Source organism: Stigmatopora argus, chromosome 10 (genome assembly GCF_051989625.1).
Source record: "Stigmatopora argus isolate UIUO_Sarg chromosome 10, RoL_Sarg_1.0, whole genome shotgun sequence".
Classification (NCBI taxonomy): Eukaryota; Metazoa; Chordata; class Actinopteri; order Syngnathiformes; family Syngnathidae; genus Stigmatopora; species Stigmatopora argus.
This window is the reverse complement of record NC_135396.1, coordinates 11,914,787-11,927,718: the sequence shown is the minus strand read 5'-3', so window position 1 is coordinate 11,927,718 and position 12,932 is coordinate 11,914,787. Positions and strand designations below refer to the sequence as shown.

General features: G+C 37.8%; 1 protein-coding gene across 4 annotated transcripts in view; it reads left to right on the top strand.

Moving 5' to 3' along the window:
- The window catches only part of LOC144083417 (chloride channel protein 2-like), a 54,045-nt gene that overhangs the window by 22,999 nt on the left and 18,114 nt on the right, over positions 1-12,932 (top strand). For all 4 annotated transcript variants that reach the window (XM_077611246.1, XM_077611249.1, XM_077611247.1 and 1 more), the window contains 7 exons: positions 708-792; positions 2,218-2,319; positions 2,969-3,053; positions 4,314-4,469; positions 5,806-5,875; positions 6,383-6,493; positions 7,803-8,016. In XM_077611246.1, the coding sequence (XP_077467372.1) occupies positions 708-792; positions 2,218-2,319; positions 2,969-3,053; positions 4,314-4,469; positions 5,806-5,875; positions 6,383-6,493; positions 7,803-8,016 (823 nt within the window). The remainder of the gene's footprint in view (positions 1-707; positions 793-2,217; positions 2,320-2,968; positions 3,054-4,313; positions 4,470-5,805; positions 5,876-6,382; positions 6,494-7,802; positions 8,017-12,932) is intronic.

Sequence of the window (12,932 nt, the reverse complement as noted above, 5' to 3'; positions counted from 1 at the left end):
ACAATATCAAGAGAGCAAACCCTTGAGACAGATTTTTGCACATGCATTAAAAGAATGTTGGTAATGAGACAAAAGAAAGGGACCCAAATTGTCAGAAGACAAAATATGGCAAACTGTACTTATGTAGTGCTCAGTTTAAAATTAAAAATGGATCCATTGCAAACAATCATATAATTAGTGTATGTAACCGCAGATACCAACCAAAATATTGGAAAATCAGTTCAGATGTTCAGGAACAAAGTAACCATGTACTACTGTCAGGAAGTTCAATTTCACCTCGAATCTACAGCTACACTGAAACTTGATCATAAGTGGGTGGTCAAACGGATATTGTATAATTAGAAACACATTAAAATCAGTTTTAGTTTTATATAGCCCTTTCAAACATTCTAAATGCATAACTTAACTCAAAATTATGTTAGGTTTGAATACGTCTGATTATTTTGGATGTAGTTAGGTTTGCAAGTAGAGATACTACTGTGCAAAGTTTTACACCAAATTCAATGATATATTTTGTAATATCATGCGACCAAAGAACCCATTAAATTTCAGAATTTGCTGTTGTTGAGAGAAATGAAGCTATTCTTTTTTTTTCTCCATTTTTCATCTGATTGCAAGATGCGGTACAGTTTTTCTTTAGCAGGAACTCTATGAAATGTGTTCTCATTTTGACAATTGCTCACTATTTATTTCTTTTATTTTGCTAGAGACCATCACTGCTCTTTTTAAGACTCGATTCCGACTCGATTTCCCATTTGACCTCCAGGAGCTACCTGCTTTTGCTGTGATTGGGTGAGTTTGATTGGCAAACAAATGGAGCATATAAATATGGTGATTTATTCTGCAATACAATGTTATTGATGCTCAAACCCAGCAGGTTTAAATTTGTCACAACACTCCAATATATGACTCAACTTCAGTTAATAAAGAATCAAATTCAAATAACATGTTATTTTTTTTAAATCCAGGCAGGAGACTTACGAACAAATACTGTTGCGTTTGATTTTGACAAAGAAACAATTACAGGGGCAGATTCCAAATTGGAGGAAAAAGAACAACAAAACTAATACTTTTTGCCATTTGTTGTATAAGTCTTTTTTACACAGTCTTGTCCCTCTAATTCAATTTGGGAGAAACAACCCCGCCCAAGGAAACAAAACAGAAAGCGTGACTGTGACTGAGTGCCTCACTTTTTTTTTTTTTTTACCAGAAAAGCATATTTTTTTAAATAATGTAGTGTTAAAACTAAATGATATTGATTTAAAAAATATACAGTTTAACTTCTGTATGACGGTTATGTATCATCAGAAGTTGTACCATTATCTAGTACTGAGTTAAATTCATTTTTACAACCAGATCGGCAGAGAACATTGCTTTCAATACATTTCGTTTTTATAAACCAAAATTAAAATTAAAAGGCAAGTCGAGTCTGGTCCTCTGTGGTAAAAACTGCCATTAGAGGTTTGGGCTAACATGCACACACTGAATCTGAACCAACAACAAACACATGAAAGTGACGTTAACGCATTGGGAGTGACGCTGTCCGTTGTAGTTAATTTGCCATTCACAAATCATTGCAAGCAGTCAAATCAAATGAGAACACCAGTGAACAATAACTCTGTTGCTTCTGGGAACACATGCTTTTTGACAAGAGAAGAAAAGCTCAAATTCACTTCAAAAGATTTACAATTTTCCTTTAACTGGGTCTGACAGGAAGTCAGAGCATACACTATGTATGAAGTACACAAAAGGGCACAACCAGGGCAACCTAAACCAGACCTTCCTGTAGTGACACAGCAATGTACTAATCAACCACTTGGTGATAATACCCCATTTTTCTTCCTTGCCTGAGCAACACCAATTTTATGTGTTTTCATTTCACTTCAACACTTAATCCATCAGAGTGAAAACAGCAAGGCGGATTTACCATGGGTCATACCAAAGGTTTTGGGGGGTTTCATGAATACCACCACGTTGTAATTACTATTTTAGAAAATATCAGCTATGACTTTACCGCCATGGATTGAGAGAAGCATCTTAAGAACAATACTAAATTGGGTACAATGCTAATATTATAAAAATGTTATTTATTTTTTAATCTGTCTCACCTGCTAATAATGCCTTTGATACCATTTTTTCCCCTTCAACAATATGACTCATTCATTATTGGAGCACACTCTCCTTTTTAATCTGATTCATGGCTGTTTCTCTCTATAGTATTGCCAGTGGATTTGGTGGAGCTTTGTTTGTTTACCTGAACCGACTCATTGTCCAGTTCATCCGGAATCAAAAGGCGATTAACAGATTCCTTATGAAAAAGTAAGTCTCATCATTGTATGTTCTAAATATTGTGAAAGGAAGGCAATGCTCTATTAATAGAATTCCTGGAGAACATGATAGTGGGTAGAGTTTACCATACAAGTTCAAACCGGAAGTTGAAAGCACTAATCTTTTTTAGTGAAGTTCAATATACAGGATTCAGTGAAGTACCCCCTGATATTTGAATATAATGAACTGTAGCATTATAGTACTGTAGCATTTTCAACTTCATAAATTTGAATAACATTATTACATTGTTTTGTTCATCATTTTTTATATTTTAGTAGTGCAGCTTTAATATTCAAAATGTTGCATATTATATTTGCTTAAACTTTTTTAAAATTTAGTTGAGGATATTTTTTGATTCCATATATCATACTTTCAATATCAATTTTTTAAATTATTTTAAGTCCATTTAAAACAATTATCCTTTTTATTTTCTTCTTCAAACATATATTTATAAGATACTGAAATTTGAGTTTAGTTTCTTCTGGTTGCTTGTATGTTCATAAAAATAGAATCAGTGAGATATTAAGTTAATCCTAGACATTTGCTTTTCATGAACAGTTTACGTACTTTATGTATGAATGAAATGAGCATTTGGTGTTGTGTCCCCATCTGCAATTTCACATATGAATCCTTCTCTCAGACGTCTTCTGTATCCAGCACTGGTAACTCTACTAGTTTCCACGCTCACATTCCCCCCTGGCTTTGGACAGTTCATGGCTGGCAAAGTAGGTCTCTTCAACTACGTGCAATATCTGCATTGCAACCATTACTAAAAATCTATTTAGTGAGTGATGGTCTGCAGGCAAATGTTGTGTAATTTCGTAATTGAATGGAATGTGAAAAAAAATCTACATTCATGTTCAACATAATTCTTCTTTGTATCTTCTGTTGTTCTTTAATCGAGATACGCTTGTGAAGATTTAATTTGCCTTACACTGTACTTCTACTTGTAAAGGTCCTCGGCAGTACGGATGCAAAATGTTCTCAAATCCTTATCAGATACCTACAATCAGTCATACCCGTATGAAAAATCTTTTAAGAACATCTGATGATAATATCACTAAATCTCTTTGCATACTTTATTAGACAGTTGACATTTATTTGTACAATTGCAGCAAATCATATCGTGTCTCTTTGCACACTAGGTTTGAATTCAGCTTAAAGGCCTGCATTGCAAGTCTGAATCTGCATAAATGTTATAGTGGGACAAATCCGGCCATACCTTGAAAAATGTTTTCAGAAATATCATTTGTGCCCACAAAATAGTTTTTTGATGTAACTATATATAAAGGATATTTAGTGATAATTTAAAAAAACACCCACACAAAGAAAATAGTGTGTCGATGAATTGCAGACAATAGAGGTGCTCAAGCCTCTTTTGTTGAAACATGATGGCTAATATCAATTTTCCTTTTGATTGACAGAAAATATTTAGTATATTACCTATTCATTATAGAACTATAAAATAATGTACTAGTGAATTAGTATAACATTTAGAATATGATTTACAGATTTTTAAATCTGTATTTCAGTGTTTTATTGATTTTTTCAACTTAATTTTTGTAACTAATTATATAATGGGCGGCCAGGCGGGTGAGTGGTTAGAGCGTCGGCCTCACAGTTCTGGGGTCCTGGGTTCGAATCCAGATCAGTCCACCTGCGTGGAGTTTGCATGTTCTCCCCGGGCCTGCCTTGGTTCTCTCCGGGTACTCTGATTTCCTCCCATATTCCCAAAAAAACATGCATGGTAGGCTAATTGGACACTCTAAATTGCCCCTAGGTATGAGTGTGAGTGTGAATGGTTGTCCGTCTCTTTCTGCCCTGCAATCGGCTGGCCACCGATTCAGGGTGACCCCCGCCTCTGGCCTGAAGTCAGTTAGGATAGGCTCCAGCACCCCCCGTGACCCTTGTGAGGATATGCGGTTCAGAAAATGATTGAATGAATTAAATTATAATGCCTATTAATTCCTTTCCTTGGCCTACAGCTTACCCAGAAGGAATCACTGGTGACATTGCTTGACAACCGCACATGGGCTAAACAAGGCATTGCTGAAGAGTTTGATTACATTGGACACTCCCAGGCCTGGCAACATCCGCAGGTCAACGTCTTTGTCACACTGGTTATCTTCATAGTCATGAAGGTAGGTGATGAATTAAAATAGAAACTTACAGTGAACACTGCTCGTATAAGAGCAATATATGTATAACCCCTTGAGCCAAAAATGGGACTGCAACCGGGGTCAAAATATTGATAAACTCAACATGCTGTCCCACTTTGGGTTGCCAAATAAGAGCTTTGCCATGGAATACATCAATACAAGTTAGTTTCTCATGCCATGACGGGAGGAGGACAACCTTACCTTTCTCAACAAAATATCAACACATTGGAATATAATATTTTTTGGGCTATGCATTGATTACATCTACAAAGATGATTTTATTCCTCTTTACAGACAAATATATGTGCATGTGTAAAGACATGTTTTTCCTTTGCCCCAGTCAATTTACCCTCGTGTGCAAAACATCGTCGCACAAGCATGTCAGTTTTCTGCATATTGTAAATGTTAGTTGACCGTCTTAACATAAAGATACAGTACAAAAGGCTGAGTTACCTGCACCTTATTTGTTAAGGTCTCTTTTGCCATGGCAGAGTGGGGGAGGACTACAGTGCATTTCTCAATAACCTATCAGAAAATGTTATTCCTCCATCCATTTTACCGACCAGCACCCCCAAAATAACACTGTCTTGCCAACTTTTTCATACATTAAAGTAGCATGGGAAAATTATTATGGCAAAATTACGTATGGCAATGATACCCCAAGAAAACATGACAATTCTCATTCACATATATGTATATGTAATGTAAATATTTGTCATAACATTGTTTCAAAATGTACAGCAAATATTTCCTTTTTGACCTGACCAAAATCTTTCCCAGGAAATTAATACTAATATACGGCAGCTCAATGGTCGAGTGGTTAGTGCGTCAGCTTCACACGTTCAATCCCAGGATCCGACCTTCCTGTGTGAAGTTTGCATGTTTTCCCTGGATAATCCGGTTTCGTCCCACCTCCCCAAAACATGCATGAGATTGTCTACAGCAACCAACCTCCGACCCTGTGAGGATGAGTGAAATGAATTAAAAGGGATTTATTTCCTGGACCTAAAAAGGGTGGCTGCCTGCTTATATCTGCTGACAGTTGTTTTTTATTGTTACTTCTTTTCTCATTACTTTTCTAGTCCTTTTACAGTGTTTTTCAATCATTAGAACCTGCTCATTATTCAAAGTTTATAGAAGGCCTGTCAAATTAAGGAGGAGCGTGACGTCTTAATCTAACTTGAGCAATAAGCTCCATCCGGCAACCTCCTCATTGCCGGCTGAGGATTCATTGAGATAGCAGGCAGGAGCTAATTGAATACTACCCACGTTGCTGTTCTTCTAATTCCTCAATGGTTTTCACCTTTTTCTTCCCAAGTTCTGGATGTCTGCCCTGGCCACAACTATTCCAGTACCCTGTGGGGCCTTCATGCCAGTGTTTGTTATAGGTAAGCAACAGAAGTACATCGGGCCAAATCACGCCTGAAGTAAATGATGAAAATGTGATAGAAAATGGCCACCACAAGAAGCATTGAATTCACCTTACATAGGTCTTTATTAGCTTTAAAACTACCCAGTCGCCTAAACAGTGCCTCTCAATTAGCTGAGGGGTAAAAATGTGACATGTTAAAACAAATTTACCTGATTCTGATCGTCTAACAAATAAAAAAGGCCCAAGGATCCATTGATTTATTCATTTATTTATTTAGTTTTTAAAGTGGCCCTCAGAGAGAAAAAAAAGTTTGGACACCCCTTCTCTAAAGGAATAGTCTTTTTGGTTTTACATGCATAAATTTCTTTAGGACTGAACCTGACAAGAAAGCTTTACAGTACAAATGGAATTTCATTCATTCTTGTATGAAATCAACTAATCTAAAATTTCTGCTCAACTCTTGGCAAGAGCGACTAAGAGAAGAAGAAATACATAACAGTGGTTTTATCGATTGCTTCATTAGGAGCAGCGTTTGGTCGTCTGGTTGGAGAAAGCATGGCTGCCTGGTTCCCAGATGGCATTAACACAGATGGAATAATCTATCCAATTGTACCAGGAGGCTATGCTGTTGTGGGTAAGTGAAGACATGTTAACATATTTCTCACGTACTTTCTCACCTGCTTCTAAGCTTATTTGCATCTTTGAAACCAATATATATCATATCTTGACAACATTTTGTTCAACTGATTATGCTCTATGCTAGGTATAATATAGTATAATGTAGGTGTAGATTTCTTAAAATTGGGGAGAGCATATTTAGATGTGATTTTTTCCCCCACTCAATACATTTCTGAGGTCTCTGAAATCAGGTCTTGGTATTGGCAGATCGTCAAAATCTGGTAACTCGAGCTCGCCTCTAAAATATGTAATTAAGACAGCTCTAGTTTGAATTTTTATTCCATAATATCAAGGATTCCATAGATTTTCTTGCAAAAAAAGGCTTTCAGTCCCATCTTTGACATCCCCTTTTCCTTCCTGTTTTAGCTGTGGCAAATAGACATTGCACACTACTCTTACCATATTTATAAAGCTACTCTCCCCACATTGAATATTTAGGGCCTTATTGGACAGTAGTTAAACATTTATCTGCAAAATCTTTTGAACAAATGTGTCTAGCATTTTTTTTTAATCAGCCAAAGTACTTGGTCTGATTGACTCAGTACATCTCCCAGTGAAGGAGTAGAAGGTACAGGCAACTTTTTATAGACTTCATCTACTTTAACATAATACAGCCTCATATCATTTTAAACAAGCTGGATAAACTGCCTTCCTCAAGACTGTGGCCTTGGGTTTTTACTTTTTAATTTGATGACTTCCGGAATGAAAAGCTTCTTGTTAAATTTGCTTAGCAAATATGCCGACTTGACGATGTGTGGTTATTTATGAGCCAATTGTGGCAAGATTTGTGAAATGTTCTCTGACCATTGTTTTCCCCACGCCAACAAATTATTTAGAAAGCCCAAACAGATTCCATTGAGAAGCTATCAGTTTGCTGACAAAGTAAATGTTAAAACGTAGATGAACAGGAGAAAAAAAGGAAGAAATATGATCTAAATATAACTAAATAAATATGCATAAGCAACCCTTTAATATGGCACCTTAACATATGGAATGTGAATTTTGTGCAGTTACCCATGATGCTTCAATACAGTATATTCGTGGCATGGGTGAAATTAAAACGTAAAATTAAAAGCATGTTGAAGATTCTGAAGCCCTCCATTATCTTAAGAATGAATTTGGAAACTGGTTTAGAATTGCCAATATACTTTATGCATGTTGGGTTCTTACTTACTCATACTAGAAGGGTCTTTTCTGTACAGTATTTTTATATTCACTTCTATCATTCATTTTGCTCAGCTCACTGTCCTATTGTCCACTCATAGGTGCAGCAGCATTGTCAGGGGCGGTCACACATACAGTTTCTACTGCAGTGATTGTGTTCGAGCTGACGGGGCAGATCTCTCACATCCTGCCCGTGATGATAGCAGTGATCCTCGCCAACGCAGTGGCACAATCGCTGCAGCCCTCCCTATATGACTCCATCATTCGGATCAAGAAGCTGCCCTATCTCCCCGAGCTGGGATGGGGACACCACGAGTAAGTCGTGTGAACATTGTTGAAGGAACAGTAAAAGACATGTTACAGTTGCATTGTATCTATTGTCTTTAAAATGTTTATCTGGCAGCAACATCAACTATAAAGATCTTAAATTGCATGACTTCACAAAGTCATCATGTGAAATACAAATTGTTCATATAGGTACTATTATTATCATCGTATATCAGTCTTCCCTGGTGCTCTTGTAAAGGTTAAAAATTACCTAAAGGATAAAAGCTTAGAAAGAGATCAGGGATAATGTGAACGTAACATTCCCATAACTTTTTTTATTGCCGTATTCTGGACATGGACTGATAATTGGATTGGTTAACTGTTAATCCACTTTGATGTTCTGCATTTTAAAAAAAAAATCTAAACTAAATACGATCATATTCGTGTTTTTGAATGTTTATACAGTGGTACCTCGAGATACGAGCTTAATCCGTTCCGGGACTGAGCTCGTATGACAAGTTACTCGTAACTCGAGGTAAAGTTTCCCATTGAAATGAATGGGAAACAATTTAATTCGTTCCAACTCTCTGAAAAAAACACCAGAAACAGGATATTGGATTGAAAAAAAATGTTTTATTTCTTATAATTCGCCATATATTGACAAAGTAATAAATAACGAGTGGTTTAATAGAAATAAAGTGTTTAATCTAACTAAAATTGGCCGGATTTCGCCGAGGGGAGAGGGGCTTCGTTTTTTTTTTCCCTCCACACAACGCACTCGTAAACAGAACAAACACTCCACCCTCACGTTCGCTATCGATGGGCTGTTTGCTGTCGTACTATTCCCTTCAAAATATTCCGAAAATGATGCACACAAATGTCCTCACAATCGGAGAACGCACGACCACTTGCCAACGAGCAGCAAGCAGTCTTATCAGCGATCGCCCCGCTGCTCATCTTCTTCTTCTTCTTCTTCTTCTTCTTTTTCACCTCAGGCGCCTGAGGATTACCCTCAGCAGCGCTAGGGCTGCCACTGGAACACGGATAAGTTCATCCAGGGAGTTGCCCAAGCCGCGATGGTAGCGTTCGGTCATTAAGGCCGGACAGCGGAGCCATAAGTGTTCAGACGACTCTGTTTCCTCGTCGCACAGGCGGCAGCGATCCGAGTCGGATTTCTCATGGGAGCTACAGGGGCGCTGGCTAGCGGCTCCTTTTAGCTTGTAGCATCTGTGTTCGCGTCCCATCGAACGGCGCCTATGATAGAGTTGCTGCCGGGGATACTTTTGCGAGCACGAGTATACTTCATTACCCAGAAAGCCCTCTTTTCACCGCGCATGCGCGTTGTGCGTTTCCTGGTCTGAATAGCTCATCCGGTGCTCGTAAATATTGTTATACACGAAAGATATGCCAAAAAAAATGCCATGGCAACCTGGCTTGGTCGCATGACGAAACTTTGACCGCATCACGGGCGAATTATTCGATCGAAATTTCCCCCGTAAGACGAGCATTCCGTATGACGAACGGTTGTATGACGAGGTACCACTGTATAATCCTGCAAAGATTAATGGTTGCATGCAAACACCTGCAGTCATATTCTTAAACTCAGATATAATTTTCAAAATTAATCTATGAAAATGCTACAAAGATGTAAAAGTCAAACTTTGGCATTGTTTTTAGACCTGGTAATTGCAATGTGGCAGCTCATATTAAACACATCTTAAAAACAAATAGATAATTAATTAATGTAACCCACCTTTACCTGAAATATTTCATGAACCTCCTGCAATTATTTTAGCGGAGCTTCTATTATAGAAGACACAAAAGACCTGTCATCCAACTCCTAAATGTTAAACATGGCTACACAAACCCAATGGCAATGTTCCCTCTGGAAACTGAGATATGTCCACCTACTGTCGACGAATACCCTAATGTAGATTGTTGGGGCAGATATGCATTGGTGTTTTGCTTGTTTGTTTTTTAATGATAAATCCTTTGTGATTGACTGGTGATCAACACAAAGTGTACACTGGCCTGAAACCACCTGGGATTGGCTCATTCCCAATGGATGACATTGTTTCATCTGCCCATATTAACTGACGTCGGAAACTGACTTTTACACCGACCGTCACAAGTCCTGTCAAATGACATTAAGAATGAAATGTGCTTTTCTTAGAAGACATGGTTTGTTTAGAGCTGCTTGGCTCAATAGCTCAGTTTTTGCTTTTAATTGCCTTCACTCGCATTAATAATGTATTATACGCAAACAATACTGAATGGGACTGCCAGCTGGTGAGTGTTCTTTGAGCTCAGTGAGATCGCACAGAATTCACTTACTCTTAATTGTCTGGTAGCGTTTTATTGTTATAGATGTTGCCAAAGCATTAGGCAACAATGATAGGTTGGATGCATCATTTACAAATTGAGGGTAATGAGTTTTTTGTTTGTTTGTTTTAATTCAACCCTACATCTGTTCATCATTGTGTGTGGCCTTCCCCCAAGCTGCCTCAAGCCTGGCCTCCTGCTTGATTGCCACTATTTCTTCACCTACACCTCAGTTGAACCTCACAATCCATCTTTCCACTCCACATTCCTCACTTACTTTCGGTTTTTATCTCTAGGCTAGGTCAATATTCGATGTCTTTATGATGTCTATACACAAACACATAGAGAACTTATAAACCATCAACTTCCTTACAACTGCAAACGTTTATGTTTAGCCAATGATGATGATTTAGAAAGTCCAGAAACATAATCTTTATCAGCTTTTCTAAAAAGGCCTACCGTATTTTCTCCCATATATGTCATATTTGTTGCTGGTTTTGTTTTGTTTTACGTCACAGATGTGCCAACTGCCCAAATATGACCCATAATACATCATTAGTACATAGTCTATTCATTGCTCATTTTGCAAAATGTGTCACTTTTGTGTTCACGGAGATTCACATGAAGTTATAAATAAAAAAAAGTGGAAGTGCAGCCATCTGCTCATGTGCCATCCGTACACAACATTTTGGGAAGTCTTCAAAGTTTCCCTTTAATATTCATCTAGCTAACGAGAGTTCTGGTAGATAAAGCAAAATGTGCAAAATGAAAAAAACACTATCCTGGGTATTTAGCTGTGAGATAGAAGAAATTAACCACTACCAAGCTTAGCCTCCTCCAAACTGAATGTTATTCACTCAAACTGGAAAATGTCCACCTTACCTCTACATATTTACACGCCCACGTGTAAGGGTTGAGTGTGTTATGCACCCATTGTGTTTGCTTGCATATTCATGGAGACTATTTTCTTTTGTATGTTTCTGTAATATTTGTCACCCTGTATTTTTTAACAAACACATTTTACATTATTCCAACAGCGGCCTTTCTTCACTGTTACAGCGAAATTTTTGAAAGCATAGAAATCATTACATAACGGCAATCTGCATGAATGTGTGTGCTTTTGTCAGTGTGTGGGTTTACATATATCTGTCACTGGGTTTCTTCTCATTTTAGGGAGTAATTTTAGGTTGGTTAATTGGTCACAAGGTAAAACGGTGTGCGAGTGGTTAGTACGTCTGCCTCACACTTCTGAGATTGAGGGTTCAATCCCTTGTGTGTCGTTTCTTTGTGGAGTGTGCATGTTCTCTGTGTCTGCGTGGGTTTTCTCTGGGTACTATTGTTTCCTCCCACATCCAATAAACGCCCATGGAAGGCTGGTTGAACTTTAAGTATGAGTGTAGGTTGGAATGGTTCTTTGTCCCCTTGTGCCCTGCGATTGGGTGGCAAACAATTTGGGGTGTCCCCTGCTGACTGACCAGATTGGCTGGGATAGGATCACCCATGAAACCTGGTGAGGATAAGCGGCTTGGAAGATGAGTTAGTCAATAATTGGTCACAGATTTTACTACTTATGACATTTGGGTTTTGACTATCAAAAACTTCTCTATGTACTTGCATATCATTTGCCTCTGCTTGGATGAATTGATTAACCCCAAGTTTTTAACCTTATTCTGTTATCTGTAGCTCACATCTGTAAACTGAAGCCTGCAGCAAAACTGTTCAGAAATGAACTTTCTAACCCTCTAGACTGTGAGGACTTCAATTAAAACGAAACCAATCAAATTTCCTCATCTTCTGCTTAAAGTATTTCCCCGAGGAAATTTCTGTTGGATGTTGTTTTGGCCAATTCAGGGAACGTTATTAAAGAGGTCGGGCTGATAGTAGGGCATGGTCTTCAAAACATGACTATAATACTGAAGACGTATACCTTTTCAGTCTCTCAGTACATTTACCTTTTGCATGTTTTTGCTTTGTGTTATTGTGGTTATATATTTGAGATTCCAAAATGTCTTTTTGACATTTTGTACAGGACAAATAATTGGTTGAACTATTGATTATATTTTGAAGGAATCAAATCTGATTTAAAAATAATAATAAAAAGGGGGCATTATGTCCAATTTCCAGTGCAGAAAAGTATACAACAAAGCTTTCAATATCATAGGGTCAGAAAACCATCTCGATCTCGCTGTGTCACAATTTTGTACTAAAAATGGTTGCATCACAGAACAAGTGTTACATCAGAAACATCAAATCACAAAAAATACAACACTGAAGGGCTTTTCAACGGGAAGACTGGCTCTGTTGTCACATCCCATTTTAAAGAAAACAAGTTGAGATGTACCGGATGACTCAAATAAGTGAAAAACAGTTACAGGGCTCTTGCTAAATTATATCAACTACTATATACTGTATAACACAGCCCCCTACTTCTACTACTACTACTACTAATACAATTACTACTAGTACTACAACAACTCTATATTGGATCAATAACACAACCCACTACTACTACTATAGCTCCATCTAGTGGATGTATAACCCCCCTTTACTACTACTACTACTATAGCTCCATCTAGTGGATGTATAACCCCCCCCCCCCCCCCCCCCCCCCTTACTACTACTACTACTACAGCTTCATCTAG